The 23,161-nt window shown below is 45.0% G+C and overlaps 2 protein-coding genes across 2 annotated transcripts; both read right to left on the reverse strand.

The window, feature by feature from the left end:
* Nucleotides 1–1,881: 1,881 nt before the first annotated feature.
* Nucleotides 1,882–5,220, reverse strand: LOC127317538 (uncharacterized). Its single transcript, XM_051348092.2, has 3 exons — nucleotides 4,210–5,220; nucleotides 3,034–3,105; nucleotides 1,882–2,211 (listed from the first exon to the last, which is right to left on the reverse strand). Exons 1-3 carry the CDS (start codon nucleotides 5,095–5,097, stop codon nucleotides 2,140–2,142), a joined length of 1,032 nt encoding a protein of 343 aa, XP_051204052.1. The 5' UTR covers nucleotides 5,098–5,220; the 3' UTR covers nucleotides 1,882–2,139.
* Nucleotides 5,221–10,176: 4,956 nt separating this feature from the next.
* Nucleotides 10,177–22,891, reverse strand: LOC127317537 (probable serine/threonine-protein kinase SIS8). The gene is made up of 13 exons (XM_051348091.2): nucleotides 22,103–22,891; nucleotides 20,899–21,336; nucleotides 20,434–20,537; nucleotides 18,991–20,345; nucleotides 18,683–18,723; nucleotides 17,285–17,353; nucleotides 16,690–16,790; nucleotides 14,054–14,132; nucleotides 13,853–13,951; nucleotides 13,694–13,762; nucleotides 12,716–12,765; nucleotides 12,453–12,629; nucleotides 10,177–11,014 (listed from the first exon to the last, which is right to left on the reverse strand). Exons 1-13 carry the CDS (start codon nucleotides 22,580–22,582, stop codon nucleotides 10,900–10,902), a joined length of 3,177 nt encoding a protein of 1,058 aa, XP_051204051.1. The 5' UTR covers nucleotides 22,583–22,891; the 3' UTR covers nucleotides 10,177–10,899.
* Nucleotides 22,892–23,161: the final 270 nt, after the last annotated feature.

Consider the following 23,161-nt stretch of genomic DNA (forward strand, 5'->3'; position numbering starts at 1 on the left):
GGATTTCAACCGAAAATATTTATATAAAAAAGGTGAACGGTTTACACCTTGAACATTCCTGTTACTTGAACAAAATTCCACCTTGAACAGATCTCCATCTTGAATATTTATGAAAAATGAAACGGTTTACACCTCGAACATTTATGTTACTTGAACCGAATTCCACCTTGAATGGATTTCCACCTTGAACATTTTTTTAAAAAATGATCGGTTTCTATCCTTGCACATTCTTGAATTTTGAATTGAATTTCACCTTAATACATTTATGAACGGTTTCCACCTTGAACGGATTTCCTTGAATACTTGTGAATTTTGAATAGTTTTCAACCCTAAACATTTATGAACGGTTTCCACCTTGACATCTAACAGGTACTTGAACCGAATTCCAGCTTTGAACGGATTTCCACCTTGTAATTTTATGAAAAATGAACGTAATTTCCCTTGATTGAATTTGAAAACATATGACCTTGTACATTTTGTTACTTTAATAGTTTTAGGTGTGTAAAGTTATTAAAGATAATAAGAAAAGCATACAGAAATAAATCACAAAAATAACTAAAAACGTTCAAAATCTGAAAATAGTTCAAACACGAAAATAGTTCAGATTAAAAACTGTTCAAATCTAAAAAAATTCAAACTTGAAATATCAAAATAAAAAAATAAGATTCTAATAAATACTAGATTTAAAAAGTTCACGTTTGAAAATTGTTCAAATCCAAAAATGTTCAGATTAAAATTGGTCAAATAAAAAATATTAAAATTTAAAAAGTGTTCATATTCAAAAAAAAAAACAAATCGAAAAAAGTTCAAATCTGAAACTTTCCAAAAAATAAAATTAGTTCAAGTTAAAAAAAGTTCAAAATGAAAACTTCAGAAAAAAACCGATCGGAAAAAGCAGAACTGGAGGGTAAAACCAGCACAACCTGAAAGAAAAAAAAAAACCAAAAAAAAAGAGAAACCTGAAGAAAAAAAACGAAGGAAGAGCCCCTGGCCTCGCTAACGGGCCGGCCCAGTCCTACCCCGCTCTGTGCGGAGCGCCAGATAGCGCCCGCTATGAGCGGGGAATAGGATTCGCCGCTATCCTCCTCGGTCTTCATCCCACCATACCCACCGCTCCCCCTGTGGCCTGCTACCGTACCCAGATCCGTAGCTCTCCTCCGCCTGTGGCTTCCTTCCATACCCAGAACCATACTTCGATTCCGTAGGTCTGCTCCTCCACCTGCTGCTTGGACCCGTATCTAGATTCTAGATCCAAACCCTGATCGGTAGCTCTCCTCGACCTGCAGCTTCCTGCCGTAGCCAGAACCATAGATGTCCTTTTCCTGCAGATCATTCCCGAACCAAGAGCCTAGGTCTCCTCCTCCTGCTGGGGCCTCCTGTCGTACCCAGATCCATAGGTGTCCTCCGTCAAGCGCTGGGGCTTGGATCCATATCGAAAACCGTAGGAGCGCTCCTCCTCCTGCTATTGCCGGGAGCAGAATCCATAGGAGTGCTTCTCCTGCTGCTGGGGGCGGAAGCCGTAGGCAGGCTGGTTTTTGGATCCACCACCGCCATAACAGTGTTGCTCCTGCTGGGGGTGCAAGTCGTAGGAAATTTTTCAAGAGATATAGCCTCATAGAATTGATGACAAACCTTATGAAAGGATCCTAGACTAAAAGTACACACAAACAAAATGGAGAAACTCACGCGGATTCACAAAAAAATTGAGCTAACCCCCACTGCTGTGGTGCCCAGCCCAGCCTCAGTCTGCTCGTTATGAGGGTTCAGTACAACCACCAGAAACAAATGAAACGAAAGCAACAGCATAATAATATCCACTGCACGGCTCAAGATTCTATAGCAGAGAATCAACAAATTACAGCAGTTGGAAGAACAGCAAAATCAAGCAAAGACGTGGAATCCACTTTCAGACACAGCAATCAACGAGAGTGTACACATATGTGAACATATCATCTTCCGCATACAGATAGAAGAACATTCAAACGTGTAAACCACCCACATAGCACACTTTAGTATGGAGTTATACAAATTCGGAAAAGAGAACAATATTCGGTACTCGGAAGGGAAACCAGGCCATTTTTATTCGTGTAGTGGCTAGATGAGGGGATAACGAACACATTTGAAGGCCAGGATGCAGGCTTAGTCATCATAGTTGTGGCGGCGATTGTGGTAACGTTTCTTCTTTTCATCATCAGAGTCATTGTCTTCATCCTGTAGATATTAAGGGTTGGTAAGAATTTTTTATTTTATTTTAAACAATCAAAGATAACTTCTATAGGAAGATTATAATAATGTTTGTCTGCTTCAAGAAATGCATTAAAATTTAATCTTGCCTGACAAGAGAAAAAGAGCAAACAGGTGGTAAAAGCAAAACTGCAAACGCTACCAAGAGAATATAGGAAATATACTCCCATCTCTGTTGGTTTTGGCACAAATTCTTTAGCTCACATTTACAAACATTGCACTTAAGAAAATACGTAGATGGAAGATTATCAAATTTACAACATAGAAGTTGTTGACGGCCATAAGTAAGCATTCACATAGCTGGGTGTTTTATCTACTACCTCCGTCCAAACATAGGTGTTTCACTTTTGTCTAGATAAGAACGTGTCTAGATGCATTTTAGCTAGAGATACATCAGTATCCAGATAAAGTTGAGACACCCATTTTTAGACCGAGGGAGTAGATGAACAATCATTACTGTACTTTTACAAAATTTGTTTAGCTTCACTGTTCTGACAAATCTGCAGGAAGAGAAAACTACTGCATATGCCTACTACTCCCTCCGTTCGGAAATAAGTAGCTCAGATTTGGATGTATCTAAACGCATTTAAGTGTGTATCCAGACAAAGTTTAGTCACTTATTTCCGAACGGAGGTTATATTTTACAACAATATCAGCACCCTAGTAACAAAAAATATTGCACAACAAAGGAATGCCACAGAGTTGATCAGTAGTGTCAAATAACCACAAGTAATGCCAGATATGTCAATGCTGAAACAAAACACTAAATGATCACAGACAGGAACTTACGTGCTTCTTGCGACCGTATTTGTCTCCCCCGCCGTAACGTTTCTTCTTTTCATCATCAGAGTCGTCGTCATCCTGTAATGCAGCAGCAGGAAATATTAGGGTTGATAAGAAGCATCTGATATTAACATTTCAGAGATTGCTTCGATAGGAAGCACTATGTTAGTTAGCTACAAAGAAATGCACAAATATTACTCTTGTCCAACCAGAAAAAAAAACAGCCAACAGGTAGTACAAGCAAAAAATGTGAGCGGTAGAAGAGAATAGAGGAAACAGACTAAGAGAGTACTCTTACGGTAGGTTTTGGCAGACTTTCTTCAACTTATATTCTTAGACATAGTATTTACTTGCTTGCATATGTACAGATGGCATATTATTAAGTGCACAATATAACAATTACAAACAAATATGAGTCATATGATTTGCTTTCTTATAGCTGGGGGGTTAATGTGTATGAACGACCATTACTGCAATTTTCACAAATTTGTTTAGCTACACTGTTCTCACAAATTCTATTGGGACAGGTAACCATTGTATATGCCTAACTATTTCAAAACCATATCAGAATCTAAGTGAGATAGCGAGAGCAATGAATTTGCACGCGCAGAAAGGGTCGTGTAGGGTGCATTCAAACAATCAAAACAAAATAACACATACGATCAATCAGTTTTATAAATATTCGAACGAAACAGAACATGTGATCAGCTACTTCCTAGTGCACCACGAAGTAGTAATTAACATTCCCATTTAGCGGCTGAATAGAATATGCTTATGTTATACTAACAACAAACTAGTGTTAAGATAACAAGTTTTCAGCATCTAAATCTACTATATCAGCTACTTCCTTTTTCCCTTTTATGACATATAAAGCATGATTCCTAAAGTTGGCATTGGCATGTTAACTTAAAGCCGTAACAAATTATATGAGTTCTTATCATCTAACAATGATATAGTTGCATGGCAAAAAATGGTTGTATCTACCACATCCCGCCTACTGGAAGACCTAATGCAACCAGGTTCACAAGTAACAAACACTCAACCTTTCCTCAACCATTCACTACGTTACAGTCCAGAGGCACAACGATCTACCTAGGAACAAGCAATCACAACACTGAACAAGTTAAACGAGTACAATATACATGTACAGACAACAGTAAACGATCAGAGACAGGAACTTACGCGCTTCTTGCGGCCATATTGGTCTCCCCCGCCGTAGCTCGGCTTCTCATACCCAGCGCTCTGGCCATAGCCATACGAACCCTGAGTCTCCTCGCCATAGGGCTTGGGCTTGCGGTACCCACCGGAGCCATACTCACCACCTTCGACCTCATCTTCCACCTTCCTCCCACCATACCCACCACCACCACCGCCGTACCCGGATCCGTAGCTCTCTTCCGCCTGCGGCTTCCTCCCACCATACCCGGAACCGTACTCCGAGCCGTAGGCCTGCTCCTCCGCCTGCGGCTTGGACCCGTAGCCAGATCCGTAGCCCGCCTCGGGCTGCGGCCTCCTGCCGTAGCCAGAGCCGTAGCTGTCCTCCTCCTGCTGCGGCTTCCTGCCGTACCCAGATCCGTAGGTGTCCTCCTCGGAGCGCCGGGGCGGGTCCGATCCGTAGCCGCCGCCGCCGCCGCCGTAGGAGTGCTGCTGCTCCTCCTGCTGCGGGCGGAAGCCGTAGGCGGGCTGGGGCTCGGATCCGTAGCCGGCGCCGCCGTAGGAGTGCTGCTGCTCCTCCTCCTCCTGGGGGCGGAAGCCGTAGGCGGGCTGGGGCTTGGATCCTCCGTAGCCGGATCCGCCGCCGCCGTAGGACGGCTGCTCGTGCTGGGGGCGGAAGCCTGGGGCGGCCTGGGCCTTGTGGTGGTGGCCGTATGGGGAGGGCTCCTCGGCGGCGTAGTGGGGCGCGTCGTAGGAGGTGGAGGGCGCGGAGCAGGGGTAGCAAGTCTCGTCGGAGGGTGGGAGCGGGCGGCCGAAGGTGACGAAGAGGTCGTAGCCGCCGCCGTAGGGCGTGGGGTCGAACTCGTCGAAGTCGTCGTGCTCGTCGGCCGGGGAGCTGCCCCAGTGGGTCGCCATGGATGGGATCGGTGCAGAGATCGGGAAAAGGGCGAGCTGGCGAGGCAGGAGTGGTGTGCGACTTTGGGGAGTCCGTCGGGGAGGTGAGTGGTTTAATGGTGGGAGCGATGGATTAGCGCGTGGGCGACGTGTGGGGATGATGGATTGATGGAGGCGAGCGAGATGTGTGGGAGTCACGGGGTGCACGTGGTGGCGGGATACGCGGCTGGACGGTGGGTCTGGGTGACCGATACACCGGAGGTGGTGGGGCCTGGTTGCAGACGCACAGCCGACATGGGGCGCACGATGCGCGGCAACGGAAATGGAGTTGTTTTCCTCCCGGTCAGATCGCTCGCACGGTCGCACGGGGTGAAAATGGCACGGGCCGGCCACCTAGGGCATCTCCAACCCAAACCGGACGCGCTGGACCGTCCGGTTTGGACCGTTTGAGTAGCCGAGCGGACACGCGGATAGCGGCCCGCGTCCGCGTGTCCGTTTGGGTCACGCGCTGCGCCCAACGCGAGGACGCAGCGCATAATCGGAGAAACACGAAAACAAAACAAAAGTAGCAAATTTAAACGAAATTTCATTCAACATATGCCCTATTTTGGGCAAATAACTAACAAAAGAAGCCCCTATATGGGCTTTTAAATTTAAACTAAAAACCCTCTATTAGGGTTTGGTCGGCGGCGCGGTGGCCGCCTAGCCCCTGTGGGCGTCGTCGTCGTGGACGACGTCCCCGGGCGGCGAGGCGCTGTTGTGGCTCGACCGCGCCGGGGATTCCAGCCACGGAGACCACCGGGCCTCCTCCCAGGCCGAGTGGGGGTCCGGAGCCACCCGAGGCTACGGCGGCGCACGGAGCGCCGCCGCCTCGGCCTCCTCGCCGTCGTCGCTGCTCCTCGCGGCGCTCCTCGTCTGCGCGGCGCTCGGCCTTCCCGCCGCGCCGCCTCCTCCTCCCGTCGCGCCTGGCGGGCCTGGGCGTAGAGCTCCCAGCCCTCCGCTTCCTCGACCTCCCGCTGGGCCGCTTCCTCCATCTCGGAGGTGCGAATGGCCGCATGGAGGTGTGGCCATTTCGCGTCCTCCTCCGCCGCCGAGATGAGCATCGCGGCGCGGAGGTCCGGGTCCTCCTCCGAGGACTCGGGCTTGGGCTCGAGTAGCAGAGGCGGCGGTTGCGGCAATGCCGCGCCGCCGCGGGTGGCCTCTCCGATGTGGAGGCCGCCTCGGTTTCCTCCCGCAGGCCGCAGCGCCGGCGGACGACGGCGGCTACTGCTCGCCTTGTCGTTGTTGGCTCCGGAAGCGAACCGTCGCTTCGGGGCCATGGCGGCGGTTTCGCTGCGGGAGTGGAGTGGGGAGTGGAGTGGAGGGCCAGATCCCCTCCAGTCCCCATTTAATAGCCTCCCGGGTCACCGACAGGTGGGCCCTAGGGAGACGAGGCGACCAGCGCCCGGACGCGAGCGGACGGCGCGTGCCATCCGCGGCCACGCAAACCTAGCCCAGATTTGGGCCGGGTTTGCGTCGTTCCGGACGCCGCGGCCGTCCGCTTTTGCGGTGCGTCCCCTAGTTGGGCCGGGATTTTGTCCGGCTCGACCCATCCGGACGCGCGGGCGCGGTTTGGGTCGCGCGGTTGGAGATGCCCTTAATGAGGAATTTTTGGGAAAAAGGACCACTCCACGAGTGAATTCTTAAAAAGAATGAAATTGATAAAAAAGATCACCTGTGTTGTGGCGGCAAGCTCCCCTCAAGCGACACGTGGCACCTGCAATCACCACCCATGGCTGCAGGCACGGTTGTGGGTGAACAGTACGTGCCGACACAGGCACGTGTCGCTTGAGGAGCGTGCCACCACAGGCAGTGGCGGTAGATGCCACGTGTCGCTTGGCGAGCTTGCCGCCACGGTATAGATGGTCCTTTTTGTCAATTTCATCTGAAGGTAGTCCTTTTCAATAATTCACTCGTGAAGGTGGTCCTTTTTGCCAAAAATTCGGCGACCAGTGTGTGTATGAACAGTGTTCTCCCGCACGTGTGGCACACTTTGCTACACTTGGAGTTGATGATCACCGCTCCACGGACCAGATCCAGCCGGTAGGGCAGCTCCAACGCTCGATCTATTACGAAACATTTCGTATAGAAAAAATATGGATGCATCCACCTGATGAACACAAAAGTTATCGTTTCGACGCGACGGTGTGCATGGCCTTGGACTCCCTCGGGAAGTGGGCGACCAGGTGTACAGCAGCGAGGGTGAGGTGGTAGACTGCCACCCCGGCGTTGCGCACGCGGGTGCTAGGCGAGGGAGTGAGGAGGTTAAGAAGGGGCAAATCCACGCCGATGGCGGCGCGGTTCTCCTCCGTAAGCCCAAAGAGCGCACCCGTCGCGTACTCGCGCGCCTCCGGAGGAGCCGAGCCGCCGCCTGACTAAAGCACCTCGACAAGCACCCGCACGGACGATCGCACTGTGTAGAGGGCGCTCTCCCGCTTGCCCTCGCGAAGCATCTAAAAAGCCCATGCCATCGCCGTTGTGCGAGTAGAGCAACCCTGGATCCACCATCACCGACCTCGCGCTGTCTCGGCATGCGCGTCGCCATGTAGAGGAAGATGGGAGGAGAGAGGAGAGGTGGGAGAGGGTGACATGTGGGTTAGGGCGCACAGACAACCTGTCCAGCCCTAAAAATGCACCTAGGCCGGCAGAGAATTGAACATACATTTCCACGGTTCTAAGATGTACTCCCTCCGTTCACTAATATAAGACGTTTTTGACCCGGAAATGCTGAACGGAACCCGGGTACGCGCGAGGATGAAAACTCAGCCAATCAGAAAGCATCACGTGGTTGTATATGTCATGTATCTGCAATGTATCTGACATTGTCCAGAAAGTATTCACGTGTATTCAGTGACCGCATTAAATCCTCTGTCTTCTTTCCTCCTTCCTTCCCCACGATTACTCCTCGATTGACACACCGCCGCACGCCGCATCCCCTCTTGGCCTCTTCCTCCTCGTATCCTCCCTCAAGCAGGTCGGCCCCCACGCGGCCTCGCTCCTCCTGCAGCAGATGCTCGCCGCCGCCCACCTCCCACCATCACCCGCCCCCGAGCCCTCGAGCTCCACCGCGCGGTGATGCCGCAGCGGCAGTGCGGCGCTGCAGGCTAGGTCGGGAATCGGAGGAGGGATTGTTGGCCGAGCTAGCTCTGGTGGCGGAGGCCGGCGGCGGGGAGCAGCGGCCGTCAAGGTGGTGTTCGGCTGGGAGCAGCGGCCGTCCACGGTGAGTCGCCGCGTCCAGATACTCACCGGCACGCACGCCCTCGAGCTGCAGCGTGCCTCCTGGCCGGCGTTGATGACCACCGCGGCGGCCGTTCGTCGGCAAGGGCTAGATCGGGCGTCGGGTGGCGAGGACTCGCGGGGCGCGATGGCCGAGTCGAGGCGGCGCTTGGCCGCGCGGGCGGCGCCGGCTCCGTCTTCATCAGCTGAGAGGCCCCCGCCACAGCGGCAGTGCCGGCCCGTGCCGAAGCCGGCTTTCAATCTGCTGTTCGATTTCTTCCCACTTTGTCTCAGTAGTACTTTGTATTTTTTTTTTCCTGTGCATGATTTGGACAGATTCAGTTGACATGGCGAAGTTTCTTTTCGTTTCAAAGATTCAACCTGGCTTGCATGTTCGATTTGTATGCATTTTCTTTGATCTCAGTCCGATCTGGTAAAGGGATCCTATTTTTTTCTTCCAATCCAAATGCTTCTGGTAAATTGATTCTATTATTTTGATTTCATTCCGATCTGGTACAGACAGGTGTTGAATGGTGTTATTTCTTTTACCATCAAAATGGTTCGGCGATGAATTGTATATGTATTTTTATGTTGTTCATATACTTTCCATATCTCATCGACGACTGAGCAATCATGTATTTTAGTTCATTCATCTGATTGACCAGTTTTGAAAAAAGAACTAAATGCACGATTCCATTTTTTGGTTGTTCCCAGATTAATAATTTAGATTCCCAATTAGTTGAATTCTATCTTTTTTTTTACTTTTGTTGAATTGTTCTTTCTGAAAATTTGATGTTAATTAAGATAACCCTTTTCACTTTACGTGTGTAACTGTGTTTGCTAATTATTGCTTACACCATGTTTTTCACTCTAAGTTCTGTCGAATGCTCGAATGCTTCCCATCTCGAAAAATAATGTCATTTCACAATCTCTCGTTTACATGTGTAAAGTGCTAATTGTGCTGCTCTTGGTAGTAAGAGGGAACCATTAGTAAAAAATACTTGATTTGAATTAGTACAACATCACATTTTTTACAAGCTGCACCATTAGTACAAAATGTTCATTTTTATTAGTCCAAACTACTCATTTTTTTTACTTTTTGCACCATTTATATATATAAAAGGTATGTTTAAGATTTTGTGTTCCAAACTAATCATTTTAATGGTGTCTCGTCGAGAGCTGGTGGCCAGGGGAGAGGATACCAGGTTGGCGCCTGCCGATGGCAATTAAGTGACCTCGTACAGCATACGGCAATCTACCATGCACCGTGCCAATAAATGTCGTTAAATGCTCGTTCAGTATCGTACGAGGCTGCTCTGGTATACACATGCGTATGCAAGATGCAGAAATGAAAGTCAATCGCGTATTCAACACACGCTATATTAGGTACTAATCTCGCGGCACCAACAGACGCCGCCGATTTCGACCTCGCGCGTTGCCAGGTCCCAATCCGCCGGGTCGGTTTTCGACCGTCTTAAAGTAGACTACATGCAAAACAGGAGGAGTGAACTTACACATCACAAATTGATTGGATACAAACAAAAGTGAGTAAATTGATTAGATACAATGAGTGAACCTATAAAATGACTTAAACGTCTTGTAAAACTGTACGGTGGGAGTAACAGTTAACCAAGTTCGGTTGGCGTGCCAATCTTATTACTGCGTCCACAATATGCCAAGTTACAGCGGCAGATCTCTCTGTCTCTGCCATGAGTCATGACGAAGACAACTAGGAGCAACCCAACTGCCTGAGCACGACTCTTATTGCAAATATGAGCATGTACGAAAAATAGAGAAGTGTAGGAACTTGTTGGACTACACCTTTGGGTAAATGCATATAGTTCATGAGTAGCAAAGAATCAATTAGCACTCTACTCTATACGATATTTTTGTACACTTGTTACAGCGACAAATGAGAAAAAGGAAGAAAATAGAAGAGTCAAAACTGCTCCTGTAAAGAGTTATGATTTTTTTAGTACAAGCAACAGGTTTTTTTTTCGCAGTCTAACCGCCAATTCTGACGAATTTGCCATGGTGTGATATGCACAAGGTCCTGCCAGGGTACCTCTTGATGCGCAAGGTGAAGTATCAATAGGATCTTCTGTTGAATAACATTAGAACGGGTATCTTGAACATGAATCAGCCAGCTTTGGGTGGAGGACATAAGGCATGACCAAACAAAGGAGGATCACATTCTACCTGACACACCGACACTGATGTGTGAGCTCAGATGGCTTTGTCCAACATCATTGTTTTGCAGCAAGTTTCCTCGGAATTGCTCTCCTTTTTTCCTTCACTTTCCCTTGATGGATATGTTTATCTGGATTCCCTTTCACCCCACAAATGGACTGAAGCAGTAATGCTGTGAAGGTCTCTGCCAGTTTCAATGGAAATTTACAGCTGTAATTGGAGGGCAAAACGACCAAAATTTCACCTTTTCCATCACCGAATTTGTTGCTATACAAAAAATGGTGTAGTTACAGATGGGCAGCTGCTGCAAGGCAGGAGAGACCAATGCATTCGTTTTTGTTTGTGTTGTCACCTGATATTCATCTCCAATTTTTTTCCTTATTCATCCGTTAGCTGTACTCTCTGTTTTCTTGGTTGGTTGGCAGACAAATTTTTCAATACCCGTTTTAAGGCAACCATGATCTCTGCAAATGATGGACGTACCTTTGGGTCTCTACAATCAGACAAAATAAAAATATATAATTGAGACCATATGCTTATATGTAAAATAAGTTGGAGATATAATATAAGACTGATAAAAAGGCGCAGAACATAAGAATCACAAGTTGGATATGATGATATGACTGATAAAAGGTAATAAACAGCATGGCTAATCTACACTCAAAACAGTAACATGTACTGTACCTCCGTGCCAATGAATAAGACGTATAAATTTAGTCAAAAGTCAAAGTCCACTAAGATTGACCAAATATATAGAAGAAAATATCAATATCTACAGCATTAAATAAATATTTTTGAAAATTTATTTTATGGTGGATCTATTAACATTGATTATAACATTGGTCAAACTTAGAAGATATTGAATATTGACTAAATTTATACGCCTTACTCAATGAAACGGATGGAGTACCACTTTGTTAAAGCATGGCTATGGCTACCTGTCATTACTATCAGATAATAATGTATTATAGTAATGACTAATTTATATACTAAGTATGGTGTAGAGTGGGGTAATCTATAAATTCAATGTGAATTTCAGAGTGGCTTCCTTTGCTTGCACCATTTTATACAGGTGCAAATATTATAGGAACTTCTAACAATATATCATGCAAGCAGAAAAAGAAATATGTTATCTGAACAAGTTTACAAGATTTTGACTTCTGAAATGGAAACTAGCAAATTACAACAAACTTGAAATTTCAATTACCCCAGTTAATGTGTCATCTAAAACTTTGCTGTATATGAAGCAACAGAAGGAGAAACATAATGTTTGCAGGCGACTAGGCTCTTTTCTAGTGTAAAAAAGCAGACAAGATTTTCATTACATATGATAAGTGTGCTTTTCGAAAAAATACTAAAGTTCGAATTAGTGGGTGAAGCATTCAAACTCAATCTTAAATACATCTCTCACCAGTAGCTCAGTTTTTAGTTTGGATGTTCAAGAAGTATGGGTTTTCAGTTTTCACATAGTTTGTATAGTTCCAATGCATGTAGCGCGAGAAACATGCATTGCATGTGCATGGTTGCTAGTGTAACTATGACGCGACTAGCAAAATACACAAGACCTTGAAGGGACTAGCATGCTGCAGCAAAATACTCTAGAAAATTCTCGATGATAGAAACAATAATATTCTATTAGATAATGATGAACTCCCTCCGTTCTGAAATAGTCTACATTCTAGCCCCAAAATTTGTTCTGAAATACTCTACATTCTAGCTTTTAGTCAACAACAACACTGAAAACGAGGTGATTTTACTCTTTTTATTGGATGTTGTTATTTTCAATGTAGCTTGGATTGGTTGTTCAAATATCTAAGTAGTAGTAATAAATGCACTACTAATTTGTCTCATTTTTTCTAGAATGTAGACTAAATGAGAACGGAGGGAGTATATGTTCATTAAAGAAACATAGCAAGTTAAAGCATACTCACGTTTGCCAGCATTTCTCTATTATCTCTGCTATGGTGGGATCCACGCCGGCTGGAATGTCAAGACGCCGTTGCTGAAAACCAACAGCTCCAACAACTTGCATGGGATTCATACCTTCCCATGGTTGTAACAAAGTACAAAGTTCCCATAATATAACCCCATAGCTGAAAACATCACATCTGCAATGTATTGAAGGGTAAACAAATCATTTGTCAAATAAAGTAAGGTAAAAGCACACAAATGAGAGAGCAACATAAGAACTTACTTCTCATCCGATGGTTCATTTCGAAGTACTTCTGGTGCCATCCACTCAGCCTGCAATTGATGCAGGTGGTCAGTAACCTGTAGTAGTATTTAACCTAGAACCATCTACGAGAACAGCAAACTTCTATGCTTAAGAGTACCGAGATGCAAGAATAGCAAAGTTCTAGATCAAAAATGCATTGCTAGGCTGCTAGCTTGACCATAGTACAGTATACAAAGTCAGGGACCAGTTAAAACAGATGTGCCTGAGCACCTATGAGAAAATTGCGATATCAAGGCTGCTTGTTCTTGTTCATATACTGATATTTCATTATCTGACCATTCTTCCAATCCGTGTCAGTCCCAGACCTACAGGAATGCAAATATACTCGTAGAGTAACTAGTAACTATGTGTAACCAAATGATGAATCAATATGCAAAATCAACTACACAGGAATCAACTTGTGCTTTAGCTTTTATTCAGGTTCTTTTGTGTAATAAAAAGAAGCCCTTATGTAACATCTTTACCTTTTGTAGGCTTCTCCCAAGATCTGTGGTGTACCATCCAAACCCATTCAATGCAGTCTAGCACTTTCAGGACTTGAGGCCTTTTTGCCTCACAAATATATGCAAGTTTAAAGAGTCCTGAATATATGCTTCTGGACCTGGCCTACAAGTCAGCCTTCTCTTAACCCATCAAGCTATACTTGCGCCAATCACTAAAATCGAGTCTACTAGCATTACTTTTTTCCTATACTTACGTTTGCTAATCAACTTGCTTCTATTTCCACAGCTACCCCAGCAGGTTATAAAATAAGTCTAGTGCAGCAAAGGTCAGCAAGCACAAACTGAGCACATATCACGGTGAAATAAATAAGTTCACACGAAAAGCAGAACTAACACATAATCTGTATATATCTTCCTGCTTTTCCAACAAAAAGGTTTCTTATTCTCATACAGGTAAAAAAGTTTGATGAAAGATAATCAGAAGCAAGCTTACTGTTCCAGCTGTGGATCTTGAGGAAAGGAAGGTATCATGCTTTATACGTGATAAACCAAAATCACAAACCTGAACAATAACAAGATGAAAATGGTTAGACAGGTAGAAATGGCACAAAGAATCAAAAACACATCACTGTTTGCGGGACCTGCTTATTACCTTGACTACCCAATTCTTGTCAACAAGTAGGTTTGGAGACTTCAAATCTCGATGAACTACTACAGGGGTGCAGTTGTGCAAATAATTCATACCGCGGGCCTGTGGCAAATAAGATCCAAGTAGCAAGTTAGAAAAGATTTGTCAAATTCAGCCCAACATTCTTCACATCAGTGAACTAGGATAACAAAGACCCAGGCATACCACATCAAGTGCCATCCTTATACGTTTTTTTTCATCCAATTGGTTGTTGGGGCGACGGATCAACCGGAACAAACTACCTCTGCATTGTCAGTATCACAGTTAGCATTGGTAGTCAACAAGTCCAGAAATCTATAGATCAAATAGTAAGATCATGACAACCAAAACCTGAAGAAAGCTTAAAGATATTACTCCCTCAGAGTCATGATAAAGTCCTTCTGGACACAGACATGGTATTGAGGGGTGGGAAAAAACGGTCTCACAGTTTAACCAGTTTTTGCTACTCCCTCCGATCCATAAGAAGTATCAGAGTGAACAAATTTGAACTAAAGGCTCGACATTTATTATGGATCAGAGGCAGTTGTTCATTTTTTTTTGCACTAAACTGGAAGTAGGGATTTACTTTGTGAAGGACTCCACTCTAGCCGGTTTCCACGGTTTGTACGGTGTGAGATTTTTGCACACCCCTAATGGTATTCCAGATGACACTTTGACCATCAATTTGGTGCTACTGAATATTTCTTTATAGATGGTCGAACCTAAAAATGTGACTGATGCAGATTGTAAGAAAAAAAACTAAATTGTGACTCGGTGCGAGTATATATGTACCTAATATGCCTACATCTTTTTGCTGTCTCATTCTGGTCCTGCAACGTACATCAGTTTTCAAATATTCTTTCACATTCACTTCTGTATTTCCTGTTACATATTTTCAAATATTCTTTCACATTCACTTCTGTATTTCCTGTTACATATCACGTGGAAGTTGGGATTGATTTTATGAAGGAGATGAACTACGTACACTCTAGCCGGTTTCCACGGTTTGTACGGTGTGAGATTTTGCACACCCCTAATGGTATTCCAGATGACACTTTGACCATCAGTTTGGTGCTACTGAATATTTCTTTATACATGACCAAACCTTAAAATGTGACTCATGCAGATTGTAAAAAAAAAACTAAATTGTGACTCGGAACAAGTATATATGTAGCTAATATGCCTACATCTGTTTGTTGTCTCAGTCTGGTCCTGCAACGTACATCAGTTTTCAAATATTCTTTCACATTCACTTCTGTATTTTCTGTTACATACCACCTCTGTATTTGATGTTACCTACTGTGAATTAGCCGCTTCTATGAGCAGGTATCCCTATTTTTCAAAGTGCGTGAGTTCGAAACCAACATGTGGAAGTATTAAGGTACAATCTGTCTGTTCTGTAGAGAACAAATGAAAAGAACGTAATAGCGCATGATACAGTCCTTGGCTTCTCCACAGTACAGATGAGTTTAATCATGAATTTCGGCGTGTGTTTAAGGCATTGCATGTAGTGATGGAGGAGGGCCTTGATGGATTGGGAGCTGAACGCAAGAGCGAGAGAGAAATGACAAATGATCTGCTCAATTTCAAATTAAAGAGGGGCCAGAAACAATTTGTGCAATCAGGAACCAAAGAGGTATCAAGAGTGTTGCTTGTGGTCCAACTGGATATAAACCAGACCTGGGATTAGTTACTACCTATCTGTATGTGAGATTCGTTTTCCTCTATAAACCAAACAAGACAAATACAAAAACTGCATACATTATTGCAGAAGTATTGGGTAACTGTGTGTTATCTCTGAGGCACCGAGGTGCACACTCTTAACTTATTTGCTATCGACTAAATTCGGGCCAAGACTCAAATAGATACCACCGGATTCTTACATGGGCTCAAACTTGGATTTTCATTGGTCCAAAATGCACGCTCTCCAACAATTATTTACATTACAGTTGCTGTTTGATTTCCATGTGTTCAGAACAAGCTGAAGTTAATTGTATCTATGTAGGTTCTCAACATATGGATCTCAGCCAGCGAATGGCTCAGGGGTCTTAGTCTCTCAGAATGTGCTACTCCATCCATCTATGAACCCCAAGGCCACTTGAGCTTGTCTCAAGCATGGTTTTAAAGGCGTCTCAAGGCGGAGGAGGGGCGCTCTGACGCTTAGGCGACGCCTAGGCCCCTAAAGCGGCCGTTTTACCAAGGCGGAGGGGGTCGCTTGGACGCCTAAGCGATGCCTTTAAAACCATGGTCTCAAGTCAAACCAAGTTATTACCCCCTCTGATCCATAATAAGTGTTGGGGTTTAGTTCAAGTTTAAGCTAATTTGATCTAAAACCCCAATGTTAATATGGATCGGAGGGAGTACCATAGATGAGTGAGTAGTCTACTGCCTTGATCGTGTATTCCCAACTAGTTGTTCTGTTCGTTCAAAAGCTTATACAAAAGATTGAGTACCTATAAATTTTTCACAAGGTTGATTCGTATCAAAAGAAAATACAGAGTGCAACAGTTTCTTTTAATAAATTCTTGGAACAACGCACACAAACCACCTGGTATATTCTGTTGGCCACCTTTGGGCCAAATAAACCATCTTTTAGTTCCTTTGTACATGACATAATAGTATGTGAACTAAGTAGTAACCACTCATCAATTTAGCAAAACAATAAAAGAATGAAAGGTTAGAGTCAAGATACTGGATTAAGAAAACATTAAGTTCTGGGAAAAGTTGATGTGCAAGTATAACTATCCTTGGTATTGATAAATTTAGAAATATTTGCATAAAAATTAAAAAGACTAAAAATGCATCAAGGGGGTAAAGCTTACCTTGGAAGAAATTCAGTCAAGATAGAAAGATTAGGTGTACGAGTGACAGCGCCCATAAAAAGAACAACATTGGGATGCCGCAATCGCTTCATTATTCGCACCTGTACAGCAAAGAATGTCAAAAACATGTTAAGTGTAGTACATCTCCATGTGTGTTTTACTGCTGTTTTACTCATAAAAGTTGAAGACGGCAGGAAAACAAGGGAGAGCAATGAGATCCTATTTTCAAACAAAATCGTGAAGTTACATGGCTTCTATTGAACGGAAATTGTATTTGGGGTTGGAGCTCAATGGACTGATCTTAAATAATTATCAGTAGCGTGAACTTGATATATTGAATAAGATACTGTTGCCACAGGCTACATATGTATAATCAGATCTTATCAACTCAGCCATATGTATTTCAGATGTACTATATAAGAAATTAACATCAGCCAAATGAAAGAAGTGTGAAGATTTAAATCCTTATGACCGTCTCAGGGACACAATAATAATTTGTACATTCTCATTACAAAAGTAGCACAACCGTAATAAATCTATAAAAAATTCCATTATGTAATCTTTGGACATTTGAGTTGCAAAAAATTTAATATACCTCAGCTTTTAATTCTTCCAGAATATCACTTGAAATATCTTGTTGCAGAAATTTCTTGACTGCAACTTCCTAGAAGAGGAACATATTAGTACGATGCAAAAAGGAACATTACCAAAATGGTAGCCAGAAACATTTTAAGGATCCAAAGGAAAAAAGAGTTAAACAGGGAAGGATATTCATGTTAACCAAATTAACTAATTTTGTGCCATGTTATTTTTTGACTTTCACTAATTAATTCCCAAGCATCTGACAGCTCAAGTGGGCAACATGGTATTTGATTAAGGAACGGGAACTAGAAGAAAATCTTAATTGATCCATGATTATTACTTGAGGCAAAAGGTAGAACACACTCTACCTTATCAGTATACTGAAAAAAACTATTGAAAACAGGCTGTTTGGTTGGGCTTATTTCTGGCTTTTGGATTTTGGCTTACAAGCCAGAAAAGTACCTAAATAAGGCTTTTGGCTTTTGACCGGATATAGATGCATGATGCTAGAAGCCAAAAGCCAAAATTAAAAGAACCTATTTAGGTGTGTGTGGCTTATAAGCTGCCAAAAGCCAGAAATAAGCCTAACCAAACATCCCTACAAAGCAGAGAGGATCAAAAGAAGAAGTGAAGACAAGCAACAAAAACAAGTAGTTGTGGTTAAGCAGGATAGCCCAAGCTTGCATGGACAGGAGATACTTTTCACTTGTCTTGAAGTCCAGAGCTGCAACTGATCATACATTTGCCGAATGATATTGGCCAGGTGCAGTGATCGGTTACCAAAAATAAGCATATTCAATGCCTTCACAGGTGAAGGGCACAGCCAGCACAACAAACGGGAAAGAAGATTCACATAGCGTTGCTGCTAGCATGTGCACCATGTTCTCAAAGTAACACCGATGGTGGGCGAGCATGAAGCCAAGTGGTTCAAAGACAGTTATTGTTTGACTCTGGGCACTATCATAGCGAAGCATGATGTGGTAGATATATCCAGCTGCACACCCAAGTCTTGTTGGCCATGTTATCACGGTGTTGATGGGGGCCTTGAAAGGAAACCAGAGGAACAGCCTGTGTCTCAGCGGAATGGCATGTACCGAAATACAATCACTGCACGAGGCATCCATGATTACATTATCAGAGAATATGATTTGGTGCCTGAATTACACTCAGATGTCGAGGCGCAATGTGTAACAAGAGTTGGGTGTTGAAGTGAAGAAGATGATTCGCCGTTGCTAAGTTCTACGGTCGAAAAGTTAGACTTCATATTGATAGTAAGCAATATGTTACTATGATATAAGAACCTCACTTTTTTCTTGATTGAAGTTAACCCCATTAGACAACAAGTGTAAACACATTATTCCAACTTGGTGATAATTTTGAAACACGTTGACCAATTTAAATGAAAACTTACTGTTCCATGCCATTCCCCTCTATACACTTCTCCAAAAGATCCTGAGGCACAAAAGAAAAAGCTGTTAGTTGAAAAAGGTACATATTAGAATACAACATTCAGCTTCATGTTGTTCCATGGGAAAGCCATGTCTTGAAGTACGAAAGAGAAAGTGGAAAAAAGAAATACAATCCAACATTATTTTGTTGTTCAAAAGACTACAACATCATTTCAGGGTATGTTTTCTTCATTTCATGGGAAAACCATGTCTCCTGAATAATTTAGCAGAGTAAAAAAATTCAAATAATTTACGGATCGAGATATTGTACCTAGCCCAACACGTTCTCCCAGAGTAATTTCTTCCCATTGTATCTCGAACTCTGCTACATCATCCATAGCTATATCAGATCTTACACTCTCCGTGCCAATTGACTTGTCAGAAATCCTTTCAGCTTCGTGAGGCACATCAACCAAAGCATCTCCATGCTCAAGGGAATTTTCTTGTCCATGATCAATTTCCAGCTGATCTTTATTCCAGAAGTCATGTCTAACTCTTTGGACTGGTCCATTTGCCTCTGACGAACTTGGCAAGCTAAACAACTGACAACCAGGCTCCAAGTATTCATATTGCTTAACAGCAGCGGATGTGGCAACAACTGCCGCAGCAGTGGCAGCAGCAGCAACAGGCACTTCTAGTCTAATATCACTGTTAGATTTAGCTGCAGCAACAACCATTGAGGATGCAACCACTGCAGCAGTTGCAACGGCAGCAGCTGTAACAGGCATTTGCTTTATAAGTTGAAATGGATATTCCCGGGCAAGCGCAGATGGTTCATATGGAGGCAAAGAGGGATTAGTGTTATCATGGAAATTCGGCGGTTGATAAAGACCCATTCCCTGGACAGGTTTAAGATCCAGAGGCATCCGATATGGAACAGCCTTTGTTTGGTGTTCATGTACAGGATGAGGTGGCAACGAAGGACCTTCATCATGTGATGTGGATTCAAGCTCATTCATCCTCTTTATCATTTCACCTTTTGTTTGAAACAGAGATGTGTCATACACAATTAGGTCCTTTGGCTGTTCCTTAGATTCTTCTGAAAACAAATCAGGCGGTGGCACAACTCCATTTTCTAGTAATACAGCATGAATTTTCTCAGCTAACTGGGGGTTATCTTTTGCAGCACTAATCATATACTCTGAGACATCTTTCACCTTTGTCCTCCGTACAGCTGGAGAGCTGCCCACCGCAGAGGACGAAGGTGAACTTGACTTATTTGCTGCAATCGGCTTTTCTTTGTTCTTCACAGACCCGGTAGGGTGAGGGTCAGTACTTCTAGATTCATGGATAACAGGAAAACTTTCACTTGCATGTGAGCCAACTGATAGTTCCCCATATGAACTTGATTGCAAAGATCCTTGGTTACGACTCTGTCCAGTTACTGCCCCATATGGGTCCGAGTGCCCAGCATTGGTAGGTGTGGATCCTTTTGACTCGTTTTCAAAAGAACCGTACACAGGAGTTGAAGCTTCACTAACAGAAGACCCCAACTGAGTGTTGTCATCATCTTTATCACCGTGGTGATTATCTGCAAAGGAACTCTCTTCAAATTCTTTACCCAAGTCTAAACCATCTGAAGGAATAAGAGTACCGGGATCGGACATGAGATCGACAATGTACTCCCTGAAAAATGTAAAGCATAAATCTTACGATTTTTTTCTCATTTCTAAAGTGGTGTATCAGAACGAATGTGTCGAGAATTGCTAAGTACCTTCCATCATTCAATTTCACAATGTTCAAGGCTCCGTCATCTGATCCAGTGTACTGCCTTCCTTTAACTAGTCGACAAGGAACATCAAGGTTGTCGGCCAACACCTGCGCTCATGTTTGCAAGTAATGGGTATTAACATACTATACACAACTAAAGGACAAGTCTTACATGTTTGATGCTTATGCTCTACGCTTATTATGTCAGGAATTCAGCATGAGGACTATTAAGCTTACAGCAATAACATAGCCAGGTTTTGAACTACTGCTAGAACCAGGAGAGTGAGAATGAGCTCATGTCAATGTGTGTACTGAACTTATAAGTGAGAACAATAAACCAGGCATTCGGCATTCCACTGGAGAAATAAATGGACCTCAGTATTTCGTATTCTAAATCCTATCAGTTAAACTTGGCAATTAATAAAAGACAGATGTCCAGATGGCTGATCACAATTAATAAGTTACTGACCTTAAAAAGCAGCGCCCGGTGACGAGCCAGACCAATTGTGAGCCGGCCAAGGGGCATGACCGCACTTGTTATACTAGCTCTCAGCGAACTGCTCATACTCTGGTACTTCAACAGCACATTTTCTGGGTCAAAAACTGGTCCACCCATGTGGTTTGCCACTAGAATAGCCAGTCTCTGAATCAGAACACGGCCAATATACTGTGAAGTTTGTGAGCGAAAGTCCGCAGCCATGACAAGTGCCTTCTGCCCAAGTTCCGCAAGCTCAGAGTCTTGCGCTCTGTTGACCAATACAGCTTCTGTTTTAGCTCCATGCGAAAAAGGTTGCTCCTGCAGTTCCACGAGGGAGGGTATGGTTGGCACTGGTGGCTTTCCCCCAATGGCCCAAACATCATAGAACCCATCCAAGATCTTGTCGTCGTAGCTAAGGGCATTGAAACTCTGTGAAGCACGAAGAAATCTACCATATAAGGCAAGTAAGGAAATCGTAAGATTCACAAACATGCAGGGCAATATTCACCAAAGAGTCTATACTCTCTACTTATGGAAAATATCTGTCATGGATATTTCAGGACTATTGGTTAGGTGTTGACGCATCAGTCATTATTTCATTTGGATTTGCTAACGTGTGTAATTAGAATCCTTATCTCAGTGGACCGAGCTTAGCTGCCAGAATTGCCTCAGGATGTTCTTCTTCTTTTTTACAATTGGATGCCGATCCCAGGGCTTACGGTGTAAATTGAGAATTAAGAACTTGTCGGTTGACTGAGCCCTAGTCGGCGTCGAACCCAAGTCATCCTCGAGCCCAGATGTGATATTCCTCAGAAACATCATTGCGCAGTAAGCAGTAAAGGAAACGAGCATAGGCCATACATACAGCTAAGTTGCATAACTACACTAGCGCCTATTACTATCGTCCCTCTGATGATTATAAATTGACCAGTTATTGAAATAATAGTATGATCATGAGCATGCCGTAGTACACGCATATTTCAGCACAGAAATGTGTGAGGAAATCTACGTTTCCACTAACCGAATATGGATGTGCTTGAGCAACCTAACCGACATGTTATGTCATGGGAGCACGAGCGAGGCCCGATGGCAGTCGCAATGCGAGCCAGGTATGAGAAATAAGCAAATACATACTCCGATAAGAGATGGGCGGATGGAGGGAAATGGGTGGAGAAGGTAGTAGTAACAGGTATACCCAGTATCGGAAGGCGAGGACCTCTGCCGCGGGGCTCTGGAGCGGGCATGAGCCGAGGCTGATCTGCTTGGCCACCTCGATCTGCACCGCCTCGGGGTCCTCCCGCGCGCTCATCTCCAGCGCGAGCTGCATGTGGTACTCCTCCAGCTGCACCTCCTGCTTCTCGATCTCCCGCTGCCTGCCCTCGTTCCGCGAGTCCCGCCGCGCCGCCTCCTCGTCCTCCGCCCTCCGCTCCTCGAGCGAGGACGCCAGCGCCAGCTCCTCCGCCTCCAGCGCCGCAGCCGGAAGAGGCGGCGGGCGCCCAGCTACGGAGCTGAGCCAGCTGGAGATTCCGGAGGCGTGCTTCGCGGGCTCGCCGTGGGCCCCCGCTCCGCCTCCGCCGCCGCCCTTTCGGGAGGAGGGCGGGGCATGCGGCGCGGGCGACGAGGCGCCGTCGCCGGCGGAGTCGCCGATGTGGAGCTTCCTGAGGAAGTTCTTCATGACGCCTCCCGCCGCCGACGCCCGCCCGCCGACGCTACCTGGTGCTGCGGTGGTGGGGCGGCGGATCCAGCATGGCTAGCCCGGATGCGAGCAGAGGAGACGAAAACGAAATAGCTAGTGCTATTGCTAGGAGGAGGCGGGTATTGACCTGCCTGCCTGCCTGCGAGCGCCCCGAGCGCGCCGCATTAAGTTAATGCTGTTTATTAACTTACCCGGCTGCTCGCTCCGCTGCAACTTGCCGGTTGCTTGCTCGCTCCCGGCCGCGCTGTGCTCTCTCTCTCTCTCGTCCCATTCAGACGATCTCTGCTGCGGCCGGGGTGCTCTTAGCATAATTCCATGTTGTTGTTGTTGCTGATTGAGAATCGTCATCGTTGGGCCTGATTGGTGGGCAAGCTAATCTGCGCAATTAATAAACAAAGTTTTTCCTCGTTCTCGTACCGAGGAAAGTTCTGGTGCGGTGCGGACGAGGGGGGCGCGCGCGCGCGCACGGCTGGCTGGCTTCTACGACCGCGCCATGTCTCGATGACGTGTGGGGCCGCCGTGACTGAGCGAGGGATGGAAACTTGCACGAGAGGACAT

Source organism: Lolium perenne, chromosome 7 (genome assembly GCF_019359855.2).
Source record: "Lolium perenne isolate Kyuss_39 chromosome 7, Kyuss_2.0, whole genome shotgun sequence".
Classification (NCBI taxonomy): domain Eukaryota; kingdom Viridiplantae; phylum Streptophyta; class Magnoliopsida; order Poales; family Poaceae; genus Lolium; species Lolium perenne.